Raw genomic sequence first — 26,522 nt, 5'->3', positions numbered from 1 at the left:
ACAAAGACAAAGTTTACCATGGAGACCACGAAGTCAGTTTTAGCAGCGGTCAGAAAGGGAGACTGGATGGTCTCTCTCGACCTAAGAGACACTTACTTCCACATCCCCATTCACTCAGATTCCCAACCTTTTCTGAGATTTGTGTTCGACAATGTGGTGTACCAGTTTCGGGCCCTGTGCTTTGGCCTAAGTCCTGCTCCTCTCGTGTTTACGAGGCTTATGAGGAATGTGGCAAAATTCCTTCATTTATCGGGTATCCGAGCCTCCCTTTATTTGGACGACTGGCTTCTCAGAGCCTCGTCCAGTCATCGCTGTCTGAAGGATCTCAATTGGACTTTAGATCTGACCAAGGAATTGGGACTTCTGGTCAACTTGGAAAAGTCCCAGCTGATCCCTTCCCAAACTATTCTGTATTTAGGGATGGAGATTCGCAGTCCAGTTTTTCGGGCTTTTCCGTCGGCCCCCAGAATAGATCAAGCCCTGCTCGTAATCCAAAAGATGTTGAAGAGAGAACGTAGCTCAGTCAGGAATTGGATGAGTCTGGTAGGAACTCTCATCCCTGGAGCAGTTTGTCTCGCTAGGAAGGCTACACCTCCGACCTCTACAATTCCATCTAGCTTTTCACTGGAAAAAGGACAAGACGCTAGAGGCGGTCTCGATCCCGATTTCCCAAAAAGTAAAGACTTGCCTGAATTGGTGGAAAGACAATATCAGTCTACGAGAGGGACTTCCCCTAGCAGTTCAGAAACCAAACCACGTCCTCTTCTCAGACGCATCGAATTTGGGTTGGGGTGTGACACTGGACGGTCGGGAATGCTCAGGTCTGTGGACCTCAAGTCAGAGGAGCATGCATATCAACGGCAAGGAGCTTTTGGCAGTTCACCTGGCCTTGATAAGCTTCGAGAGTCTCCTTCTAGACAAAGTGGTGGAGGTCAACTCGGACAACACCACAGCCTTGGCGTACATTTCCAAACAAGGAGGTACCCACTCTCTGACACTGTACGAGATCGCAAGGGACCTGCTCATCTGGTCAAGAGATCGAGGCATCTCCCTAGTGACGAGGTTTATCCAGGGCGACTTGAACGTTCTAGCAGACTGTCTCAGTCGGAAAGGTCAGGTTATTCCAACCGAATGGACCCTCCACAAGGATGTGTGCAAGAGGCTTTGGGCGACTTGGGGTCAACCCACCATAGACCTCTTTGCAACCTCGATGACCAAGAGGCTTCCAATCTATTGCTCTCCAGTCCCAGACCCAGCAGCAATACATATAGATGCCTTTCTCCTAGACTGGTCTCATCTAGACCTTTACGCATTCCCACCATTCAAGATTGTCAACAAGGTACTGCAGAAGTTCGCCTCTCACGAAGGGACAAGGTTGACGTTAGTTGCTCCCCTCTGGCCCGCGAGAGAATGGTTCACCGAGGTACTTCGATGGCTGGTAGACTTTCCAAGAAGTCTTCCTCTAAGAGTAGACCTATTACGTCAGCCACACGTAAAGAAGGTACACCAAAGCCTCCACGCTCTTCGTCTGACTGCCTTCAGACTATCGAAAGACTCTCGAGAGCTAGAGGCTTTTCGAAGGAGGCAGCCAGTGCGATTGCAAGAGCGAGGAGAGCTTCTACCATTAGAGTTTACCAATCGAAGTGGGAAATCTTCCGAGACTGGTGCAAGTCATTTTCTGTATCCTCGTCCAGTACCTCTGTAGCCCAAATCGCGGACTTTCTCTTATATCTAAGAAGAGTTCGCTCCCTTTCAGCTCCCACGATCAAGGGCTACAGGAGCATGTTGGCTTCGGTCTTCCGGCATAGAGGCTTAGATCTTTCCAACAATAAAGATCTACAAGATCTCCTTAAGTCTTTTGAGACCTCTAAGGAACGTCGTTTGGCTACACCTGGATGGAATTTAGACGTGGTCCTAAGATTCCTCATGTCAGACAGGTTCGAGCCTTTACATTCAGCCTCCCTGAAGGATCTCACTCTTAAGACTCTTTTCCTGGTGTGCTTGGCCTCAGCTAAAAGAGTCAGTGAGCTTCATGCCTTCAGCAAGAACATCGGTTTTTCGACAGAAAAAGCCTCTTGTTCTCTTCAACTTGGTTTCCTAGCCAAGAATGAACTGCCTTCTCGTCCTTGGCCTAAATCTTTTGATATTCCTAGCTTATCAAAGATCGTGGGCAACGAGTTAGAGAGAGCATTATGCCCCGTTAGAGCTCTTAAGTTCTATTTAGCTCGTACTAAGCCTTTAAGAGGTAAATCTGAAGCGTTATGGTGTTCGGTTAAGAAACCATCCTTACCTATGTCAAAGAATGCTTTGTCATATTTTATCAGATTGTTAATACGAGAAGCTCATTCACACTTGAGTGAGGAAGACCGATCTTTGCTTAAGGTTAAGACGCACGAAATTAGAGCTATAGCAACTTCCGTGGCCTTTAAGCAAAATAGATCTCTGCAAAGTATCATGGACGCGACCTTTTGGAGAAGCAAGTCAGTGTTCGCGTCATTTTACTTGAAAGATGTCCAGACACTTTACGAGGACTGCTACACACTGGGTCCATTCGTAGCAGCGAGTGCAGTAGTGGGTGAGGGCTCAACCACTACACTTCCCTAATTCCATATCCTTTTAATCTGTCTCTTGAAATGTTTTTAATATTGTTTTTTGGGTTGTACGGAAGGCTAAGAAGCCTTTCGCATCCTGGTTGATTTGGCGGGTGGTCAAAGTCATTTCTTGAGAGCGCCCAGATTAGGGGTTTGATGAGGTCCTGTTGTATGGGTTGCAACCCTTGATACTTCAGCTCCTGGGAGTCGGTCAGCATCCTAAGAGGATCGCTGGGCTCCGTGAGGAAGACAGACTTACAAGGCAGAGTAATCGTCTAAGTCGACTTCCTTACCAGGTACCTATTTATTTTGGTTTTGTTATATTGATAACTGTCAAAATGAAAAAACTCTTAGCTTATACGCTGTAAACATATTAACTCTGGTCTCTACCCACCTCCTTGGGTGTGAATCAGCTATTATAAATTCACCGGCTAAGTTTAATATTTAAAAATGATATTTTAATTATAAAATAAATTTTTGAATATACTTACCCGGTGAATATATAAATTAAATGACCCTCCCTTCCTCCCCAATAGAGACGCAGCGGGACGAGAAGAATTGAAGGTTTTGTTTACATTCAAGAGTGGTATCTGGCCGACAGTTGGCGCTGGTGGGCACACCCGCAACCTGCATAGCGATCGCTCGCGAGTTTTTTGAGTATGTTGTCTGTCGAGCCGCAGAGTTGCAGCTATTATATATTCACCGGGTAAGTATATTCAAAAATTTATTTGATAATTAAAATATCATTGTGTGGGTTTATGACTGGCATCAAGTACAATAATTAGATTTTTGTAGAGGTATTGACAAACTTATTTTTTTATTGGGAAAGAAAGACAGAAGTAATTGTGTTTTTGGCAGTGTGTGTCTTAGTTCAGTATAAGAAGACAGTTAAAAGATGTGTGAATTGAAAGATAACTGTATTGAAATTCTGAAATAATTATTTTACTGATGCTTTATTTAATTTTAAGTATTATGGAAGTTTATTTGTTTTACTAACTCCACGTTTCTTTATTTTCAGGCTGTGTCGAGTGTTCTAGTACTTATCCAATTTATAGAGATATTTTATGCAGTTCATTTAATCAATGTAGGGGAGAAAGTAGAAGGTTATTTATATTTGACCCCTATTATAATTTTACTTTCTCTGGTAAGTGTGTTTCTAAAGATTTCCTATTTACTTGAAATATGCATCAGGTGGACTTTATTCTTTTTAATGCCTGAAACCATCTAGGCTTAATGTAGAATGTGAGATAATGACAATTTTCATATCAGCAAAAGATTTAAATTTAATTTCAATTTATATGTAATGCTTATTTTTTTTGCTATAGTATTCCTTGGCCCTCAGCCTCTCTACCATGATCATGTTTTTTAATTTAATTAAGTTCTGTATGTTAAATCCCTACCTTATTATCCAACATTTTAAATATTTAAGAATGCATTGTTTTGACAAATATTCTATGTAAGTCAAGATATTGGACTCAGTAGTCTAGTAAAACCACTTTTTCATAATGCTTTATTTTCTATCTGAAGAGAACGTAGAAATTACCATATGCTTTTCGGAATTATTTTGTATTTATTTTACCCTAGTCTAACCAGCAACAAAGGATAACCTGCAATCACTAGTGCATCAAAGATATTTTTTTTTTATCATAGGTCTCAATTTTGCTAAATATATTAATGTTACAAGATATATGTTAAATAAGATGTGATTTTTTGTGATAAAGTATCTTTTTGTTCCTGTCCAAATAAGGTGTGATTTTTGGATGATAAAATACCTTGTTGTTCCAACACAAATACAAACCGGAGTCCTTTACATGTGAGAAATAACAACCAAGCTGGATAATATGGCAATCATAACTTTTATAACAAGGTGTAAACTGGGGGCTGGTAATTATCTGGCTGGTAGTGGGTAAGCTCTTTCCCTCTGCTTGCTCACTGAGTAGTAATTTTGATAGTAGCTGTCAGTGGGAACAGACGTTCTTCCATTGGCTGGAGATTTTTGCACGTTTTCTCTCCAGCTTAATTTCTTCTGAACTCTTGAACATTTGTTCCCAGTATGACACTACAGTTTCTTGGACCATTGTCCTTTAGTTTGAGACATGCTTAAAGATGACATGCCTTCTATAACTCAAATCAGCTAGCCAAAGGTGAACATAGGACTTTCACCTTTGCCATTCTTGGGTCAGATTTCTCTGAAGTCTGAAGTTACAGTACAGTATTGGAAAGACAAGCTCCTTCCTGAAGGAATACCGTAACCTTCTTTGAATACACACGCTCGCGAGTAAAATGTCTCCTAGCGATTTCTGTTGAATTAAAATTTCCCTACTGGAGTGGAATGCTGTTGCCAGACTTGGTCTGCCATTCTTTGCTTTTTAGCGACATCAGTGTGCTTAACTATAAGCAAACTCACCCCTTTGCCTGAAACCTCTTCATCTCGTCCTGAACAACATGAACGAGCCTCATCCATATGCACCTCAACCAGATGAGATTCACCTACACTCTCCTCACCCACATACACCTCAATTATGACTGGCAGGTCTAGCCAGTAAATCTTCCCGACTACCAGAGGTGTAACTGTCATCGTCCAGTTACTCCTAGGGATGATCCTCAACCACAATTCCATTTTGGATTAAGGTGAGCCAGAGTAGTTCCTTTTGCCGACAATTGTCTACAGTAGAGTTTGGTCGACCTCACTCTCTCTCTCTGCGCAATCGAAGAAGGGAACGTCTTCATTAAACCTTGGTATAAGCGAATTCCATTCAGATCCTGAGTCTTTTTACACCTTGGAGGATGAGAGGCTCCCAGCTAGCCCCTCTTCCTCCCCAAGACTTACGGCTAAAAGAACTTCTTGTATACTGTACGTGAAAAGGACTCTCAAGTTTTTCGGAAAATCATGACTCCGGATCCTGATCTGATTGCTCTCCCGAAAGGGAGATAAAACACAAATTACGTTTAAAATTTGTAAATTTCTTTACACCCTAAACGTATGTGCGCAATTACACTCGGGTATTCTCCCTAAAGGCAAATATATTCCCTATGTCCTAAGCGTGTGTGCACAATAACACTTGTGTTCGATTTTCAGAAGGATATGAGGCAGGGTTAATTGAAGCACTGTCCTTCCCAGACTGATCAAGAAACACGTCAAGGGTCAACTTCACGCACATTGAGCTATTAGTTGAAAGTTTCCTGCATAGCAAACTTTTGTACTAAAACTTGTTCATACCTTAAGTTCTCGCTGTCTCAGGGACGTAGTCAGTCAGCTTACTTTTCACACACTGAAGAAAACGGGGTCACTGCCCTTAGATTCCTATTTTAACTAGTAATCTTTTTAGACCGATCGGTAGGAGCTTCATATAAGTCACTCTTACTGTTTCGCTCCCCGTCGGAGAAACAGGGTTGGCTAGGCTTCCACTGAGAACAAGAAAAAACAATATAAATTTGGACGGTATTGTGCTTTCTTCTAAGCTGGTAGCAACTGCGATCATCTTTAGAATGAAACCTCTCTTGCTTGTTATAGCGAGCAACTTTTAGAACGACGCTACAATACGAACCCCTTTGGAACGTCTCCGTGTTGCGAGCATCTTTTGGAACGTTACCACACTTGATTGTGGTGCGAGCATCGTTGGAATGTTACCTCTATTTGTTTGTTATCTTTAACCTGTTAGCAATCCCGCGCTCTTACAGTAACGCCATCTCTATGGTTCGCTCTCCCATTAGAGGGATGCTGTATATGCTACTAGGTGTTTGTGCATTATTGAGAGAGTGCCATTACACAGGTGCATGATCAATCGCTCACCCTCTCAACTGCTGATGATTGGTCGCACGCCGTATCAACTGCTTGCAATCGGTGGAAAACCCTCTCACCGGGTCGCGATTGATCTCGCATTCTCTCCCCTGCATGCTATATTTCTTTCTCATGGGAGTACCACTACTAGCTCTTTCATTTATTCCCACACAAATACAACCTAAGAGAAGGCTGGGATTTGGAAATGGCAAAAAATCTGCACGGCCTTTTACCTACAGGAGTGTACCCATAAGTCTCCCGACACTTTCGTCGTGGTTCTTTTGTTGCTGCTCAAGTAGTTGTGCACAGAACAGGAAGCATCTGGCCTATGGTAAAGTGCAGATACAAATCTGGAATGAAAGGTAGAAAGACTGGCTCTTTTCCTTCATGTTTTCTTACTCTCTCTTGGAGATGAAGCAGTCTAACAGTTACTTGCTGGATCTGGAATTATGCTGGTAATCTATACTTTTGAGCTCTATTCTTTAGAATCTAAAGAAGTATCTCCCCTATCGTCCCTGTACATGGGAGAGGATTGTAAAATATATACTAACCCATTGTTCACCATACTGCAGGTAAATCATAACGGACTGCGATCCCATTCTGGGTAACGGATCTGTCCTTTGTACTATTGTTTGTAGTATAGGCCAGGCTTTGTTAGCCTATTCTTACCAATGACCAACATTTGCCTGTTGCTTGAGATATCTCCTTTACTCCCATACAAGACCTGGCAGACTGATGTTTCCAGAGAAGAAAAAGAATCAACCAGTTTGGTTTCAGGGGAACTTCCAACCCACCAACTTGTCAGTCTCCTTATTTTAAAGGACGGAAAGTTTGTATACACGTAGGAACAAATAACAAATGGAAAAGGTAATTTGTATTTTACTTACCTATACAAGCCTAAATAGTTTAAGATTAAGCTCCCCACCTCAGCCAACCCTGTCAGTCTTGAGCCGAAGGTCAAAAGCGAAGTCTCTGACAGGCGGATGGCAGCAGCTATTTGCCCGCATGCACCACTTGTCAATTATTTTATTGATGAATTCAACTGCTATTTCAGCTCCAGTGAAGAAATTCTTTATTTTAAAGGACTGGTTTGTATAGCTTGGAAAAATACAAATTCTTTTAAAAATTTGTTGTTTATTTTACTGCTAAGGCTATCATTAATTTTTTTTTATCCCACAGGTACTACAAATGGTGTTTATTGTGATGGAAAAGAAAAGAGGCATACAGAGTTGTGGCTATCTCTTTATGTTTTGGCTGCTTCTATTCCTTTGTGGCCTGCCTGAGTTTCGTACTTATCTTCTTAATGTTCAGGATGAGGTATGTTAAACTTATGGGTGCAAAGGCTTTAAAGAAAATTGTTGATATAATGATGTAGTTACCAGAATACTTTATTTTTGTAATATTGTTTGAATGTATCTAATTCTAAAAATAACTTATTAGAAATTACTATTATTTAGCCTTTTTATGATTTAATATTCTCTTTTGCAGTAATATTAGTTATGTACCCAAAATTTTACCTTAGAATAGAAAATGTTATTACTGCAATTACAAGTGTCAGCTTGATGACCTCTGAATGAAAAATGATGAAATAATATTTCTTGCTGCCAACTGCTCCCACCCCTCCGAGGGACTGATATACTGAAATCCACTTGCCATGTACTGAAAGGCAAGTGGTAAACAAATTTCCAATAAAGATTCAGATTGTTTGTATCATGTTCAACTGCAGACACATCGGGAGTACTCGTGCAAATTAAGTGTTTTTTTATTGATTTCATCGTTAGTTTGGTGTAATACTGTATTGCACTTCAGTGTGACTCAGACATGTCTTCACTTGGTCATTTTCCAATATGTTTGATTTGTGCTTTAATATTAGGTTCCTTTATGGGTTATGATAAAATCTCTAAAGTAGTGGATGAAGTCTTTAATTGGACTTACTTTGATGCCGCCAGGTCTATTATTTATCGTCTTTCTGTATCTTCTTATTTCTCCTATAGTCTGAACAAGTATACTGAGATGGGACTCTCACTCCTGGAGAGGTAAAGTTTCTGCCAGAGTACCTTCTTGGTTGGTCCTTTTGATCCTCTAGAAGAGGGTTGTCTTATCAAAGAAGGGCATATGGCTATTACAGAGTAAACTACCGACTGTTAAATTCATCATACATATCCTTGTAGTCGGAATATTGTATCGATTAAATTATATTCAGGAAAGTATTTGTTCAGAGTCTTGTGTTATGCCAGTGATATTATTATTATTAGTTAAGCTACAACCTTAGTTGGAAAAGCTAGTAGGCATAAGCCCAAGGGCTTTAACAGGGAAAAATAGCCCAGTGAGGAAAGGAAATAAGGAAATAAATAAACTTTACAAAATAAGGAAATCAATAAACTTTACAAAAAGTGATGAAAAATTTAAATGAAATATTTTAAGAACATTAACTAACATTAAAACAATAGAATATTTTACAAACAGTATCAACATTAAAACAGATCTTTCATATATAAATTATAAAGAGAGACTGATGTCGGCGTGTTCAACATGAGAACATTTTTTGCAAATTTGAACTTTTGAAGTTCTACCGATTCAACTACCCAATCAGGAAGATCATTCCACAACTTGGTCAAAGATGGAATAAAATTTCTAGGATACTCTGTAGTATTGAGCCTCATGATGGGGAAAGCCTGACTATTTTAGAATTACTGTAACTGCATACCTAGTATTACGAACAGGGTGGTGCTGTTTTGGGAAGATCTGAATGTAAATGGTGGTCAGAATTATGAAAAATCATATGCAACATGCATGACGAATTAATTGAACAACGGTGCCAAAGATTAATATCTCGATCAGGGACAAGAAATTTAATAGGCCGTAAGTTCCTGTCCAACAAATTAAGATGGGAATCAGTAGCTGAATACCAGACAGGAAAACAATACTCAAAGGAAGGTAGAATGAAAGAATTAAAACTTCAGAATAGACTGATCATTGAAAATCTTAAAAGTCTTTCAATAAGCCAATCTTTTTGTTTGATTGAAGAAGAGACAGACCTAAAGTGTTTCTCAAAAGTAAATTTGTCGTTGAAAATCAAACCTGAGACAGACCTAATGTGTTTCTCAAAAGTAAATTTGTCGTTGAAAATTAAACCTGAAATTTAAAAGACTTACAGAGTTGAGGAAACATTATCAGTGTTGAGGAGCAACTGTCTTAGACCTAATGACAATCACACTGAGTTTTGTTAGGATTCAACTTCATGCCCTGTAATTTTCAACATGCACTACTTTTAGCTAGATCTCTATTACGGTATTTAGCAATCCCAGATCTACTATCAGGAGATGGAATTGATACAAAGAGAATAGCATCATCTACATATGCAATGAGCTTAGTTTTCTAGGCCAAACCACATGTCATATGTTTTTTGCATGAAAAGTAATGGGCCAAGAACACTACCCTGAGGAACACCAGATATCATTCCTATAATCACTATGGTGCCCATCAACAACAACTCTGCAACATAATGCTTAAAAATGTAGTAATGATGCTAAGAAAAGACCCACCCGCTCCCAATTGTTTGAGTTTGTAATAAAGGGCTTCATAATTAACACGGTCAAAGGCAGCACTAAAATCCAGGCCAATCATACGAACTTCCTGACCACAATCAATGGATTTCTGTACAGCATCGGAGAGGGTATTGTATCCCTTCTCTTACACCTCTCCTGTCAAAGTTTCCAACTTCTTTACCAAATTATATGAACAAGCTTGTAAATTCTAAAGGCCTGGATATACAGTTGTTCAAATGGGTGTTTCAGAAGAGGATACTAGAGGAAGTGACTTTTTATCCTTAGGGATTTTATAATTTTTACTGGTCCTAAAAGATTCAGGAGAATGGAAGCCAGTTTTGAATGTTTCAAGACCAAACAAATTTCTAATTCCGACAAAGTTTTAGGTGGAATTCCCAGCCTCAGTTCTGTCTGGTATCTAGAAAGGAGGGATTGGATGTTCTCAATAGATTTAATATGCATATTTCTACATCCAAGTTCATCTTTGGTCAAGGAGGTTCCTGTTTTGTTTATGTACCAAAGATTTATCAATTCATTTGTCTTTGCTTCGGTCTGAGCTCAGCCCCTCAAATATATGCAAGGATAATTGGCCCAGCCATTCGGTTTCTCTTTTACCTTGACAACTCGTTGGTGATGAACTCTTCCAAAGAAAAACTGCTTAGGTCTCAAAAAGAACTCATGAATATTTTCGGTCGGCTAGGAATTTTAGTCAGTATCCAGAAATCTGTTCTTCATCCAACTTATTTTATTACCCTTTTGGGAATGAGAGCATTATTTGTTTAATTATTTTTAGTTTTCCAACAGAGAAGAGAACAGTCATTTTGGGAGTTGCTTTCTGCTTTAGAACGGGAAGATCTTTTGACAGTTCACATGGAGGAGATTTCCGGGAACTATAGTTTCTCTGAAAAAGTTTGTTTGTCAATGGCGTCTACAAATGAGACCTTTGTAGATTTACCTCTATCTATCTTGGGACAGGACTTTGAATCCCAAAAAGGGTACTAATGAATCCATTGCCAAGTATGACCTATTTGGTTCCATCCAGGAACAACCTTCCCTGTTTTGCAAAGGGTATCAGTCTGAAAATTCTTATCCCAAATCTTTCACTCTTTTTGGACGTATCAAACCGGGAGGACATTCAAACTTCAGGCCAGTGAAGTTTCAGGATAGACATAGTGTCCTTACCTGGGGATTGCCAGACTGGGGTTCGAGTCTTGCTCAGACTCGTTAAGTTCCCCTGGTTACTGCGACCTCACCATCCTTGTGAGCTGGGGATTAGGGGTTTGGGGGAGCCTTTAGGTCTATCTGCTGAGTCATCAGCAACCATTGCCTGGCCTTCCCTGGTCTTAGCTTGTGTGGAGTGGTGGTTTGGGTGCAGATCATATGTAATATGGTTAGTCTCTAGGGCATTGTTCTGCTTGATAGGGCAGTGTCACTGTCCCTTGCTTCTTCCATTCATGAGCGGCCTTTAAACTGTGGAATTACTGGCAGTATACAAAGCTCTCATATAGGTGGATCAGCAGCTGACAGGAAGGGTCATAGCATTTTATTTGGTCAATTCTACTGCCCTAGCATACATTTGAAGGCGAGGAGGTTTGAAGTCGTAATATCTTTATCTGGTAGAAAAGCAGTTACTTCAGCTGTTAAAAGCCAGACTAGTATGGTTGTTATCCTAGTACAATTGTGAAAAAATTAAATTTTGCCTATTAATTGATAAGAAAATTGTATTACATGTTTTTATGCTGAGGTTATCAACTTTACATTTGCAACTAATAGCATTTTCTATTAAATGCTAAGTATGGGAGTTATAGATTTTTGTTTGAAAATCTGTACTTTTGTATGACAGTTTCCTTTCCTTAATCTCAATAGAATGTGTTTTCATCTTATTTTTTGCCCATTTTTCTAATATTCTTACAGTATTTATCGATGAACGATTATATGGATATTAAATGTTCTTATAGTACTGTTGAGAGAATGGAAAATGGCTGTCTGCTAAAGAAGGTGATGAATGCAAGAGTTGATGGGAGAAGTACAAGAGGAAGGCCAAGGTTTGGTTGGATGGATGGTGTGAAGAAAGCTGTGGGTGATAGGAGGATAGATGTGAGAGAGGCAAGAGAGCGTGCTAGAAATAGGAATGAATGGCGAGCGATTGTGACGCAGTTCCGGTAGGCCCTGCTGCTTCCTCCGGTGCCTTAGATGACCGTGGAGGTAGCAGCAGTAGGGAATTCAGCATTATGAAGCTTCATCTGTGGTGGATAATGTGGGAGGGTGGGCTGTGGCACCCTAGCAGTACCAGCTGAACTCGGCTGAGTCCCTGGTTAGGCTGAAGGAACATAGAGAGTAGAGGTCCCCTTTTTTGTTTTGTTTCTTGTTGATGTCGGCTACCCCCCAAAATTGGGGGAAGTGCCTTGGTATATGGATGGATTTGTATTTTCTTGACAGAAATGTTCATCTAGCCATAGCAAGATTTTGAAGTAATGTCTTTATACTGTAATATTTGTTTTAAGATACTTGATATGTTAATTTTTCAAATACCATAGCCCATAGTTTCAGGTAAGGATGTTAAAACTGCAAGTGTTAACATTTTAATGAACTAAAATATTATATCTAATTATTTTTTCAGACTGTAGAATTTCATGTCATGACATTTGGAACATACATGGCTCATTACCCCTTGGTGGTTGTGATGTTGATTTTGAATTGTTTTGGAGACGCAACTCCCCAGTACGTAGATTATCCACGTAGCGAGGTAAGTTTTACTTGTGAAATAATTTTTTTAATCCTTTTAATCCTTTATTTTGTATTTAGATGTTATAGTATGAAAGTTGTGATATTGGTTTTATAGGTTAAAATGATACCAAGTGGTGTGAATGTATGGTTATGATTGATTAACCCTTTTACCCCCAAAAGACGTACTGGTACGTTTCACAAAACTCATCCCTTTACCCCCATGGACGTACCGGTACGTCCTTGCAAAAAAATGCTATAAAATTTTTTTTTTTTTCATATTTTTGATATTTTTTTTTTTTTTTAAATTCAGACATTTTCCAAGAGAATGAGACCAACCTGACCTCTCTATGACAAATATTAAGGCTGTTAGATCAATTTAAAAAAATATACTGCAAAATGGGCTTGGGAAAAAATAACCCCATGGGGGTTAAGGGTTGGAAATTTCCAAAGAGCCTGGGGGTAAAAGGGTTAATTTGCATTATATAGCGCTGAATGACCTTTAATGCCCCAGTGCTTGGCTTAAGGCCTAAATTTTATATTCAATTCAATTCTGATTTTGAAATGTCTTTAGTAAATGCACTAATTGTTATAAGTTGATTAGAATATTTTTATTTATATTTCATAAGGAGAAGATACAATCTATATGAATAGATGAAAACCTTTACTAGATGGGAAATCAAATAAAAAAAGTCACAAGGTTAGTATATTGGAGAAAGCATTTTAGATTTAAAGTTTTGTTGTTGTGGGGAGTTAATTAACACAAATTTTTAGATAGAAGTTAATGATTTGAGTGTTGATGAATGTGGTACTGTATAGGTAATATAATTAATTGCATTTTTAATTGTATGATGTAAATAATTTTGTCACAGGTATTCATATTTTTCCTTTCATGTTAATTTAAACATTTGTTAAGCATGTGAAAAATCTTGCCATAGTGGTCATGTTATAAGAGACACTTGCTTTTGATAATCATTGCCAGCTAAGTTTATAATGATAATTTCTTTTTCATTAAAATTATGGCAAGTTATGCATCTGTTCCTAAATTAATACAACCCTTCTTCCTTTAATATGAGAATTGATTCATGTGCAGTTGAAACTTTGCAGTTTTAAACTTTTAATGAGTTGTCTGCAATAGCTGGTAATTAGTGGCCAGCAGCGGACAAGCCCAGCTTATTCTATCAGTACACTTAATAGTCACTTTGATTCTTGCCTCTGAATAACACATAAATGCTATCGGTGTTTCTTCAAACTTAGGTTTCAAAATTTCCTTTCTTCAACTTAAGGACATTTGTCCTGTTGACGACCTGTACTAAGCCTTTGAATTTAATCCCTTGAAGGAGAATAAACTTCAGCATCTTATGGTGTACAGTAGTGATTAGTGGGCTGCGGCTGGGTACAGCATGCAGGGTTACTATTGTGTTACAGCCCCGATCCCTCTAACCTACAATTAAATGAATGACCTCAAGAATTACAATACAGTACTAAAGATCTGAGTACCACCTCCTGTTTTGGTTCTGGTATAAGCATCTGTTTTCATAAAGTAATCGATCGTATAAAACGAGTGTTGTCTGTGTTTATTCTCACTCTGAGCACTGGAGATAGGTCTTTATATATTTTGTTCCCAACTTTGTAGCAAAACTCATAATCTTACCATCATTCATTCCAGGTCATCATTTATAGTTTCTTTGCTTAGGGAAGTGACTGATGATCCAGAGGAGTTAATTTTGTCTCCTGTAAGGGTGCTAATATGCTGCCTTGGTAGACCCTAGACTGCCAGACCTAGGTTACAGAACCTATTCATAGCTCAGGTTGTGGTTGCCGATGTGGTAACGTCTCTGACGGGTGAACGCCATACTGTGGTTCGAGTCTCGGTCAAGCTCGTTAGTTCCTTTGGTTACTGGAACCTCACCATCCTTGTGAGCTAAGGATGGGTTGTTTGGGAGCACCTATAGGTCTAACAGCTGAATCATCAGCAGCCATTGCCTGGCCCTCCTTGGTCTTAGCGTGGGTGGAGAGAAGGCTTGGGCGCTGATCATATGTAAACTATATAGGGTCAGTCTCTAGGGCATTGTCCTGCTTGATAGGTAAATGTCACTATCCCTTGCCTCTGCCATTCATGTGCAGCCTTTAAACCTTTAAGCTGGTAGAGTGAAAAAGTCACCAAAATTGAATCGTCTTTTTGCTACAGGAGACTCAGTACATTAGATCCTTTCCCCTAGATTTCTATGTGTGCATCCCTGAGATCAGAAAGTTGTTACTACTGTAGCCTTCAAGAAAAATCTCGCTGGCTCAAGTATTGGATGCTGAAGTATGGAAGCTTCAGACCACCTTTATTGTGCATTATTTGCAGGAATGTACTCACAAGTCTATGAATAACATTTTCACTAGTAACTGTGATTGGTTCAGCAAGTCATTTAATGACCCCAGCTCCTTTACAGTAACAAAATAATCACGTCTAAGATGATGATTACAACGTAAGTCTAGGATGAGAGTTAGAGTGACATGCCCTTTTTCCTCTCTTCTTCCCCTTCCTTGGGGCATAGCTGTTGGGATCCCTTAGAGCTAGACTGACAATACAGGTAAACACCACTCATACCTAAAAGCTTTTATATTACTGTTAAAATAGTGGTGTTTATTCCACCAGGAAGGAGGATATGTACAGTTAAACCTATTTATTTGGATATGCCTTACTCAACAGACTCACTAGTCTAAAGAGAGAGATTTTCTTGTGCAGCAGCCCTAGTTTCCTGGGCTGTGGACCTGATGGTGCTTTCAACCCTGGTTTGCGAGAGGTCTAGGATGGTGTGCTCTGCACCTTATCAGGTACGCGCATAGCTGTCCTAGGATTTTAGCCAGCCAATTTGGTAATATGGACTTCATGCACCTAAGAATGAGTCTCATATCAGATGACAAAGGTTTGTGTTTGTGTAGGAACAAATCACAAATTTTAAAAGTAATTTTTATTTTTCCCATACAAACTTGAGTCCTTTAACTTAAGTTTCCGACTTCATCTTCCTGTTCAGCACACTGACAGAACTGGCTTCCCTGCCGCCAGTTGCTAATTACCAGCTATCACCGACACCTTGTTATAAGTTTTTAACAGCCAAGTTCCAGCTGTGCTTGAATCAATTCTTACATTAAAAGACAGGTTTGTATAGTTACAAAAATATAAATCACTTTAAAAATATGTTTTTAACTGATGTGCTAAAAAAGATTATAATTACAAGATAATTGTAAAAGTAATTCAATGATTATTTTAAACAGAAAGCATGCCCAGAGGCCAGTGCTTCCTTCATAAGTCGCGTTACTTTTGCTTGGGTTGATAGCTTAATATGGAAAGGGTACAGAAATCCCTTAAAAGAAGATGATCTTTGGGATCTTACTTATGAAAATGCTTCACGGACTGTTGTCTCAAATTGGGAAAAGAATTGGCAGAAAACAAAAGCAAAAGCTTACAAGTAAGTACTGATATATAGTAGTCATATTGTATTATTTGAACTGTGTTTTGGTGTACTGTCTTTGAATATTTTGGTGAGGACAGGTATTTTAATTTGATATCTTGAAAGTTTCTTATACATAGAATTTAGGACCAATATTTGTAAATTAATTTATAATTTGAACTTCTTTTAACTTTTTTATAAGAAAATAACATTTGTATTCAAGATCATTAATTGATTTTCTAAGGATTTTTATAAATTATTTTTTTAAATTGCTATGATTGTCTTTCGTAGACTGTATTGTATTAGTTTAATAACATATCTCTGAGTTTGTCAATTATTTGAATCATTGGGTAAAATAGAGAAGCAGTTATGGATAGTTTGATATACATTTTCTCTGGTACAGCAATACTAAGAATCCCAGGTTGCAACACAAAACTCCCATTAGATTTAAGCTCCGAATTTAGCATCAATGTAAAGAAACCTAAGCCAGAAAAAAATCCAGTTTTTGTTTGAAGGTCAAACTTTAGGAAACCTGTTGTAAAAGACAAGCTTATATATGAAGCATATTTTTCAGTATTGTCATGTAATATCTTAGATTTCATCCAGTTTTTGGCAACTTAACAGCATGCTTTATCAATTGCCAACTGAGGATCATGTATCTCTATCTATATACAAAGGTACTTCCCCCAATTTTTGGGGGTAGCTGACATCAAACAAATGAAAAAAAGGGGACCTTACCCCTCTACGCTCCTCCTAGCTTGACGAGGGACTCAACTGAGTTCAGCTGGTACTGGTAGGGTGCCACAGCCCACCCTCCCCCACTAACCACCACAGATGAAGCTTCATAACGCTGAATCCTCTACTGCTGCTACCTCCATGGTCATCCAAGGCGACCGGAGGAAGCAGCAGAGCCTACCGGAACTGCGTCACAAACGCTCGCCATTCATTCCTATTTCTAGCACGCTCTCTTGCCTCTCTCACATCTATCCTCCTATCACCCAGAGCTTTCTTCACTCCATCCATCCACCCAAACCTTGGCCTTCCTCTTGTACTTCTCCCATCAACTCTTGCATTCATCACCTTCTTTAGCAGACAGCCATTTTCCATTCTCTCAACATGGCCAAACCACCTCAACACATTCATATCCACTCTAGGTGATAAATCATTTCTTAGACTTGTTCTCACCCTCACTACTTCGTTCCTAACCCTGTCTACTCTAGATACACCAGCCATACTACTCACACTTCAATTTTTGTCTCCGTCAATTTCATTCCCCACAACGCCGATCCATACATCATAGTTAGTTCAATCACTTTCTCATACAGAACTCTCTTTACATGCATGCCTAACCCTCTATTCTTTACCACTCCCTTCACTGCCCCCAACTCTTTGCATCTTTCATTCACTCTCGGACATACATCCACTACACCATTTGCTGCAACAATAGACCCCAAATCTTAAACTGATCTTCTTCCTCAACATGACATTCAACCTCGCACCACCTTCCCTTCTCGTATAATTCATATCCTTACTCTTACCCACGTTAACTCTCAACTTCCTTCTCTCACATACCCTTCCAAATAATGGTTTTTAAACTAACCCTACTAATTCAGTAATACTAAACAAGTTTCATTCTGAACGGTTAGAAATTGCTCATGAACAGCAGAGGCAAAGATATAGTATCATGTCCAAGATTATTATTATTACTGGCTAAGCTACAACCTTAGTTGGAAAAGCAGGATGCTATAACCCTAAGGACTCCAACAGGGAAAATATCCCAATGAGGAAAGGAAATAAGTAAACCGATAGAAGAGTGTGTCTGAGTATACCCCAAGCAAGAGAGCTGTAACATAAAACAGTAGAATACTATGGTACAGAGGCTATAGTACTACCCAAAAATGGATTAATTTTGGAATGTCCTTCAAGAAGAGCTGCTTACCATAGCTAAAGTCTCTTCTACCCTTACCAACTGGAATGTAGACACTGAATGATTACAGTGCATGCAGTAGTTAACCCCTTCAGTGAAGAAGAATTTTATGGTGTTCTTAGTGCTGTAGGTGTATGAGAAAAGAGGAGAATGTGAAGAGAATAGACCAGACTGTTTGGTGTATATGTAGGCAAAGGAAAAATGAGCTGTAACCAGATATGGATCCAATGCAGTACTATCTAACTGGCCTGGCCAGTCACAGGACCCAATAACACTCTTAACGGTAGTATCAATGGATGGCTGGTGCGTTGGCCAACCTACTACTTACATATATAGAATACTTTTGGTCAGTGTCTGAAGCTCTCTCTACCCAAGGTAGGACTAGGCAGAGTTAGGTAAGAGCTTCTGACGTTTAGACCTACATGCTTCCCCAATGATGGCAAGGTTGTGGAAAGTACTTAAAACTGTCTAGCTTGAGTAGCTCAAAATAGAAAACCTTGGATTAGGCGTCAGGAATGTTTCCAAAAGGATTACTGTATAACCCAAAGCAGCAATTTTATGTGAAATGGTAATTTGTGCTTAGCCTTATCATCGAGTGCAATAATCCCTCAAGTTATCGCGAGTGCTCCGTTCCAGGCACCCTTGCGACATCTTGAAAAAATGCGAATTAGACACAGAAATTGACAGCATATTTTTTTATAATTTTTAAAAAAATTTATATTTTTTTTATTTTATTCATGAATTAAAGCTTTTATAAACCCTCCTAACACCCCTATGTACCTGTGATACATTCTTAAAACACTTTTTAAGCCAAAACTTTACATTTATATGTACATTTGTTATGCCCCCAAAAAGTACAGCTATGTCTAAAATAAACAGTCCTGTATTTTAATAACACTGATGCTTCACTAATAATAATGATTATGATATTCACATATTAGTACTAATCATATTATGAGATGAAAATGGCAAATATGTCTTTAACATTGTTGACTTTTCTAAGTTTGGAATTCTAGCTGTATCCCCTAATTTTCCATGTTGAGTAACTATTCTACGGGTACTGTAAAAGGAAACTGGAAATGTTCTGTAAGTGATATCATGGGACCAGATTATTAAAAAAAAAAAAAAAAAAAAAAAAAAAAAAAAAAAAAGGCCAGTTTGTTACCAATACCTTTCTTTTATATGGTCATTTGTAAAGCTTATAATTTTGATGAATAAGCTCACTTTTAAGTTTTGTTTTTAATCCATGCCCTTTTCAGATGGAAACAAATACTAAGGCATATTGGGGTTCTGGGATCTCTTATTGTAAAGGTCAAGATTTTGTGAAGATCAGGAATTTATTAATTTTTTTTTTTTTTTTACATATCAGAGATAATAAAGAGGAAAGAGGGTATGAAGTGAATGCTTCTGCCTGTATTTTATATTGTATTTCAGTGATAATTTCTGGAAACAACACTAAAACACCATTAAAAGGACTGGCTTTGAAACGTCAACATACTTTAGTCCATGATAAAAAGAATGTGAGAGATTGGTTAAAAGAGGTTATCAAAAAAGGGTCTCTCTCTCTCTCTCTCTCTCTCTCTCTCTCTCCTCTCTCTCTCTCTCTCTCTCTCTCTCTCTCTCTCTCTCTCTCTCTCTCTCTCTCTCTCTCTCTCTCTCTCTCTCTCTCTCTCTCCTCTCTCTCTCTCTCTCTCTCTCCTCTCTCTCTCTCTCTCTCTCTCTCTCTCCTCTCTCCTCTCTCTCTCTCTCTCTCTCTCTCTCTCTCTCTCTCTCTCTCTCTCTCTCTCTCTCTCTCTCTCTCTCTCTCTCTCTCTCTCTCTCTCTCTCTCTCTCTCTCAAGTTTTAATATGTGTTGTTATTTATGCAAAACTATTTTATGAAGCATCAAAGAATAATTTATATGTAAGCCATGAAATTTGATGTGTCATTAATATAAACTTTATGCATATTTATAGGCAGTTCTGGGATAATTTTGGGTAAGTGCTATGGATTAGGATTTCCTTGCATTTGAGTTCTAGCTAAACTGGTTAATTAGTTTTGTCCCTATGTAGAGCTTTGTTGGCAGTGTAAGTTAACTTTTAATAGTTGCCATTACAGGTATGACAAGTGCATAATGTGTACAGTTTTGTAGCTTGTGGCTTTTAAGTTTGGTACCTGATATTGTTTCATTACTTTGCCCCTTATAAATTGTTTGTCCCTTATGGTTTGTGGGAAGGAAAGGTTTAATGGTAGAACATTGTACTGTCACCTTTTGAACAGGTTAAAAAAATTGTCTTTAATGCCGTGTCAATAGTGGTTTCAAATATGCACCATCGTATGTCGTATGTTTTTGGTTCAAGGTCTATGTGTAGAGAATGCTATTTTCATATGATTTAATTATAGTAATATAGCTATGTACTCTACATGGTCTGTAGTGTAGAGTATTGAGCTGCAAAGAATACTAGACAGAATGTCAAATTGATGTGGTTAATTTTTGCGTCGATCGGACATGATTTAGATGAATTATTTAGTGTTAGTGTTATCTTTATAAGTTAGTTGTAGATAATTATTACAGTAACAGAGAGGTTTGATTCATTTTGTCTATAAATTATTATCACTTATTAAGAATTGAATTAACTACAAAACTAGTTTTCATGTCTATAAACTAGTTTTCATGTCTATAAACTAGTTTTCATTTCTATAAACTAGTTTTCATGTCTAGACTCAGAGCTAGCCTAAAGTATTACTTGAATTTAAGGTGAAAACTTAGAAAAAGTAAAGGTGCAGGACTTGGAAAGTTAAGTTGAGAGAGCAAAGGGAATACAGTAGATCAAAAAGTAAAAGGCTTAGAGAACTTTATCCTGGGGCAGCTAATCACTGAAAAAAAGTGTTTAGTCCCATTTGCATACTAAAAGAGGTATCCTAGTGCCAATTAATGTTTAGGCCTCTTTAGCTTATGTCGTCGTAACTAATGTCCTTTGAAAAATTAAATGCTACATAATTTTGTATGAGTTTTGTATGTCATTTTTTTCCTATTAACTTGGATCTAAACCTGTAGACGTGATGGAGTTCAAGGAGGAAAAGCATAGGATATAGGAGAGTGAAAGGGATTAATTTTGTGTACAACTCCATAAACAGAAAAGCTTGTATTAAACATTAATGATAGTGACAAATGTTGTCTGAATCTTTGTACTTTTCCAATACAAATTTCTAATTTTTATATATTTTTCATAGTAAAACTCTAAAATTTAGTTTCTTTTAATGAAAGTTTTGATCATACTTACAAGTATGAGGTTGGTACTTTTATTGTGAAGTGTTTATTATTTAATGGTTGGCTTCATGTCGTTTGGATGCAAAGTTGCTCTTCTATCCCAATCTTTGTGTGTTAGCGCTTATGAACTCCCAGATTTTAGCTGTACTGTAACTCAAAAATGGTACTTTGATATATATTGCCTTTCCTTACCCTTTTGATGTGGATGTAGTATTTGAAAATATGCTGGTATAAGTGGCATGAAAGCTAGTTAATTTTTTAGCATCCATCTTTTTATTTCATTTTTATTGATAACTTGTACTGCTTATTTTCTTATAGAATAAGAAGATATAATGTCATATCATAATATGTTTTTTCTGAGGTTTAATGTTGTCTTCTTTTTCAATGCACAGGAAAGGAGAATCCCACACATCTGCTACCTATGCAAATAGTTCTGCACATGTTGAAATATCTGGTACTTCGGGTGATAAAGAGTATCTCTCCATTCTTCCTGCATTGGTGAAATCCTTTGGACCTTCCTTTCTTTTTGGTGGACTATTAAAGTTTGCCCATGATGTTCTGCAGTTTCTAAGTCCACAGATCTTAAGGTGAGATGAGGATTTAAAGTTATTTCTTTAATATAGGTTTACTAAATGTTTATAAGATTACTTTAAAATGTTTTTATTTTGTTTTCTTACAATTAAAAGACATTCAAATGCCCTCTCCTCTTGTACAAATGGCTCCACATTAGTTAAATTCATACAAATCTATGCCCTTGTAATGACCTTTAACATTTATAAGTAAATATAAGGGGAAATTATCATCTTGCAAAATATAGATATTTTAATTTTCATGTTGTCACTCCCCAAAATATGCTGAAATTGGAATTTTCCCACATTAATTTTTTTCAAAGTATTTAAAATATTGATTTGTAAACTTGTAGCATCCTTAGCTTTTGTCAAAGCTAACTGAACCAAATGTTCATGATAGAGCTAATTTTTGGTTTTATCATGTAGTCTTGCTGGGGGTAAAGGTACGAGTAGTAGTCAGCTAGTTATTGCAGTTTATTGTAACAAATACATAATGTACAGTACTGACCAAATAAACCATGACCCACTCTATTATGTTCTATTTAGGGTTGGTGCCGGTAGTGCAACTCAGGCGATACATTGTAGATATTACTTAACAATATATGCTGCTCAGACTTATTAGCTTTCTACTTTACTTCCTTTCCAGGTTTTTTCCACTTTTCCTTTTGAATATCTTAAATTTTGCTTCATGTTGCAACAGAAAGGTGCATTGCTATATGGTTCAAATTCTAAATCCCTTGCTAGTTTATGATGATGCTTTGGGAAAATTCTCATAAATTTGAAAGTCTTAAATGTTGATGAAATACTAGTTGTTCTCTTCATCAATTACCTTACTTAGCTATATAAGAAAAAATATTTGGTGTGTCTGTACTCGAGAAATAGAAAGCTCTTGTGTGATCTATTTATTTTTATTTATTACAGTGCTTTAATCAAGTTCACAGAGAGCTCAGAAGAAGATGAACCCATCTGGCATGGTTACTTGTATGCCGTTCTTATGTTCACATGTGCACAGGTACAATCGCTGTGCTTGGGCCAATACTTTATGAGAATGTTTTTAGTTGGCTTGAGAATGAGAACAGCTATAATATCTGCTGTATATACAAAGGTAAGATCTATTGGAAATTACTTGGAGAAGTTTTTTTGGTAATAAATCTTTTTTTTTTGTTACCCATCTTTTGAAATACAGAAGGTTCACAACTTACAAATTTAATAGGTTCCAAGAATCTGTTTGTAAGTCGAATTTTGATAAATTTTTCCTAGTTTAGGCCTAACCAAACTCCCATGCCCACAGTTATAGAAGTATGATTTCAGCGAAGCTGGAACTTGGCTGTTAGCATTTTATGATGTGTCGGTAGTTTATGGCGGTTAGTGGGGAACCCTTGCCCCCCCTTCTGGCTCGCCCAGTAGCCACAGATGTACTCTGTTCCAAACTTCTCTCTTTAATTTTTCTTTTCTGGGCTCCTCCTGTGCCGCCCAGTGAAATGCTCCTTTTAGCACCATTTCTAAGGTATATAACTGCTATATATTACCAGAGAAAAAATTGCATAGGAATGCCAGGTTGAACCCAGCTAGCTCACCTATATAAGGTGTCTGTATAATACTGGGGCGTGATAATTCACAACCAGAAGTCTCGCACCATTTAGATATCTCCTTCAAAACCCCCGCTACAGCGAGGTGCCGATCATCACTACTACCACTAACCTAACCCACGCCAGTGACGACACTCCTTTATAGCACAGCATTCCATGAACATTTGTATATTTTTCTTTTCGGTGTTTTCGTTCATATCTCATTTCTTGTGCAGATGGCGGATTCCCTGGTCTCCCCATCTAAATTAAGTACCAGATCTATGAGTTTTGAGCTTTTGGGGGTAGCATTGCCATTAATTTTAATTTATTCGAGGTTTTAATTTTTCCTCTTGTCAGACCGCTTGCGGCTCCCTTGCTGGCTTGCTACCGCCTTCGCTCGTTCGTAACGTATTACAATTGGTCTTCCATACTGATTGTTTTTCGTTTCAAACCTTATTTTGGAGGTTTTTCTCACCGATTACACCTCATCATTGTGCTTTGGATATTGTTTTGATGATATACTACGTATCATAGGTTTGAACTCAGTTGGCAAGCCTGCCTTCGGGCACGGTCTAGTTGGTTTCGCTACCGCATTAAGTTTTTATATTATTATATTATTGATGTTATATATTGATCTTATTATTAATAATTGTGATTACCATCTAGTCTAGTTATCGCTTAGTTTGAGTGGGACTCTCGCGTGCAGTTGTTATTTTATTCGTTTTCCTACCGTTCGGCATCTACCCGAGGTAGAAGTTATGTTGGTATCCCTGTCCAGCGCGACTCCTCCTCTTTTTTCAGACGACTTTTGTGAACAAGTTAAACGGAGAAACCATACGTAGGTATGCAGTCTGGCCCAAGACTTTTTGGCTGGTGGTGCGGAACGTTCATGTGCAAGTTGCCGTGGCTCCTCATTCTTTGTGCTCTTATTGCAGTAGTCATGACTGCTCACAGTCATCCTCCTCACTGAGGTTATGACGATGATGTCATCATGATACCGTTCAAATTCACAGAAAGACGTGATTCTTCAGGCAGAAATACAAAAAAATGATAGAAAAGGAATGATAGAAAAGGGCGCACTACAAGTGGTCCTGGACGGATCTCCAGGTTTCTACAGCTGGCTGGATACTGGAGACCAGTAATCAACCTCTCCACCTTGAACAAGTTTGTGCTACAAGCAAGCACAGTAAGAGTGACCGTCAGGAAGAATAATGATATGTTCTTTCTGACCTTGAAAGATGCATATTTTCAGATTCAAGTCAATCAGGTGTCAAGAAAATTCCTCCACTTCATCCTTAGGGAGGAAAGTTGGGTAAGTTCTTCCAATTCAAAGTTCTGTGGTTTGGATTGATAACCACTGCCCAAGGTTTCACTTGAGTTTTCACAGCTGTATCTGCTCAGGCGCATGGCAACAAGATTCGGCTACTGATGTACCTGGAGTAATAGCTTATTATCTCATCCTCCTGGAGGCTACTCCTGTAGCATCAGGACAAACTTATATCCTTTTTCAATAATCTTGGGCTGGTAATTTTGGAGAAGTCTAGCCACATGCCAAAGCAGAGAATGGAATGTGTGAGGATGTTAGTGGACACAACAAAGGGAAGATTCTTTCCATCTGACAATAGGGTCAAAAGACTCAGAAGAGCATTGCACCCTTTTCTATGCCATCAACATCTACCAGCTTGTCATTAGCAGCAGTCGATGGGTCATCTGTCATCAATAGAGAAACTCGTCTCTCACGGCCCTTCATATCAGCAGTCACCTCAATGGTGTCTAAAGAGACTCTGATTACCAATCAGTAACTCACCCTATTAACTATTTCCTGTGGAACAGAAAGTGAGATCCGATCTAGATTGGTGGGTTACTACAATCTTTTTCGAACCTGTTAAAAGAGGGTTAGGTTCCATCTAAGGAACTTATTCGTTACTGGCCGTTGGTCACAAGAGGAGAAGAGCCTGCAAATGAACTTTCTTGAACTGAAAGTACAGTGAACCCTCGCTACTTCGCGGTTCGACCATCGCGGATTCACCACTTCGCGGATTTTTTCCATAACCCATATATATACAGTAATATATATATATATATATATATATATATATATATATATATATATATGTATGCATGTATTTATGTTTATATGTATATATGTATATATGTAAATATGTATATGTGTATATATATATATATATATATATATATATATATATATATATATATATATATATATATATATATATATATATACACACACACATATATATATATATATATACATATATATATGTATATATATATATATATATATATATATATATATATACAGTGAACCCTCGTTTATCGTGGTAGATAGGTTCCAGTCGCGGCCGCGATAGGTGAAAATCCGCGAAGTAGTGACACCATATTTACCTATTTATTCAACATGTATATTCAGACTTTTAAAACCTTCCCTTGTACGTAGTACTGTTAACAAACTACCCTTTAATGTACAGAACACTTAATGCATGTACTACAGTACCCTAAACTAAAACAGGCACAAATATTAAAGGTGATTTTATATCATGCATTTCCTAAACATGCTAAAAAGCACGATAAAAAATGGCAACCAATGTTTTGTTTACATTTATCTCTGATCATAATGTAGAAACAAACTGGAGGTAGAGCTTTGCTTATTACCCAGACATATTTCCCATACTTTTCCCTTAGAACTACATCACATCTTCCTACTTTAGATATATAGATATATATATATATATATATATATATATATATATATATATATATATATGTGTGTGTGTGTATATATCTATATATTTATATGTATACACATATATATACATAGATACATGCATACATATATATATATATATATATATATATATATATATATATATATATATATATATATTACTGTATATATATGGGTTATGGAAAAAATCCGCGAAGTGGTGAATCCGCGATGGTCGAACCGCGAAGTAGCGAGGGTTCACTGTATATATATATATATATATATATATATATATATATATATCTAAAGTAGGAAGATGTGATGTAGTTATAAGGGAAAAGTATGGGAAATATGTCTGGGTAATAAGCAAAGCTCTACCTCCAGTTTGTTTCTTCA

The 26,522-nt window shown here is 37.8% G+C and overlaps 1 protein-coding gene across 2 annotated transcripts in view; it reads left to right on the top strand.

Moving 5' to 3' along the window:
• LOC137648775 (multidrug resistance-associated protein 1-like) overlaps positions 1-26,522 on the top strand; it is a 118,505-nt gene that overhangs the window by 14,270 nt on the left and 77,713 nt on the right. For both annotated transcript variants that reach the window (XM_068381911.1, XM_068381910.1), the window contains exons 3-8: positions 3,610-3,735; positions 7,552-7,689; positions 12,541-12,666; positions 15,912-16,105; positions 21,657-21,851; positions 22,755-22,938. In XM_068381911.1, the coding sequence (XP_068238012.1) occupies positions 3,610-3,735; positions 7,552-7,689; positions 12,541-12,666; positions 15,912-16,105; positions 21,657-21,851; positions 22,755-22,938 (963 nt within the window). The remainder of the gene's footprint in view (positions 1-3,609; positions 3,736-7,551; positions 7,690-12,540; positions 12,667-15,911; positions 16,106-21,656; positions 21,852-22,754; positions 22,939-26,522) is intronic.

The sequence above is a fragment of the Palaemon carinicauda genome, chromosome 10, assembly GCF_036898095.1.
Source record: "Palaemon carinicauda isolate YSFRI2023 chromosome 10, ASM3689809v2, whole genome shotgun sequence".
In the NCBI taxonomy this organism is placed as follows: Eukaryota; Metazoa; Arthropoda; class Malacostraca; order Decapoda; family Palaemonidae; genus Palaemon; species Palaemon carinicauda.
The sequence above is the reverse complement of the archived record's forward strand: the minus strand, read 5'-3'. Positions and strand labels throughout refer to the sequence as shown.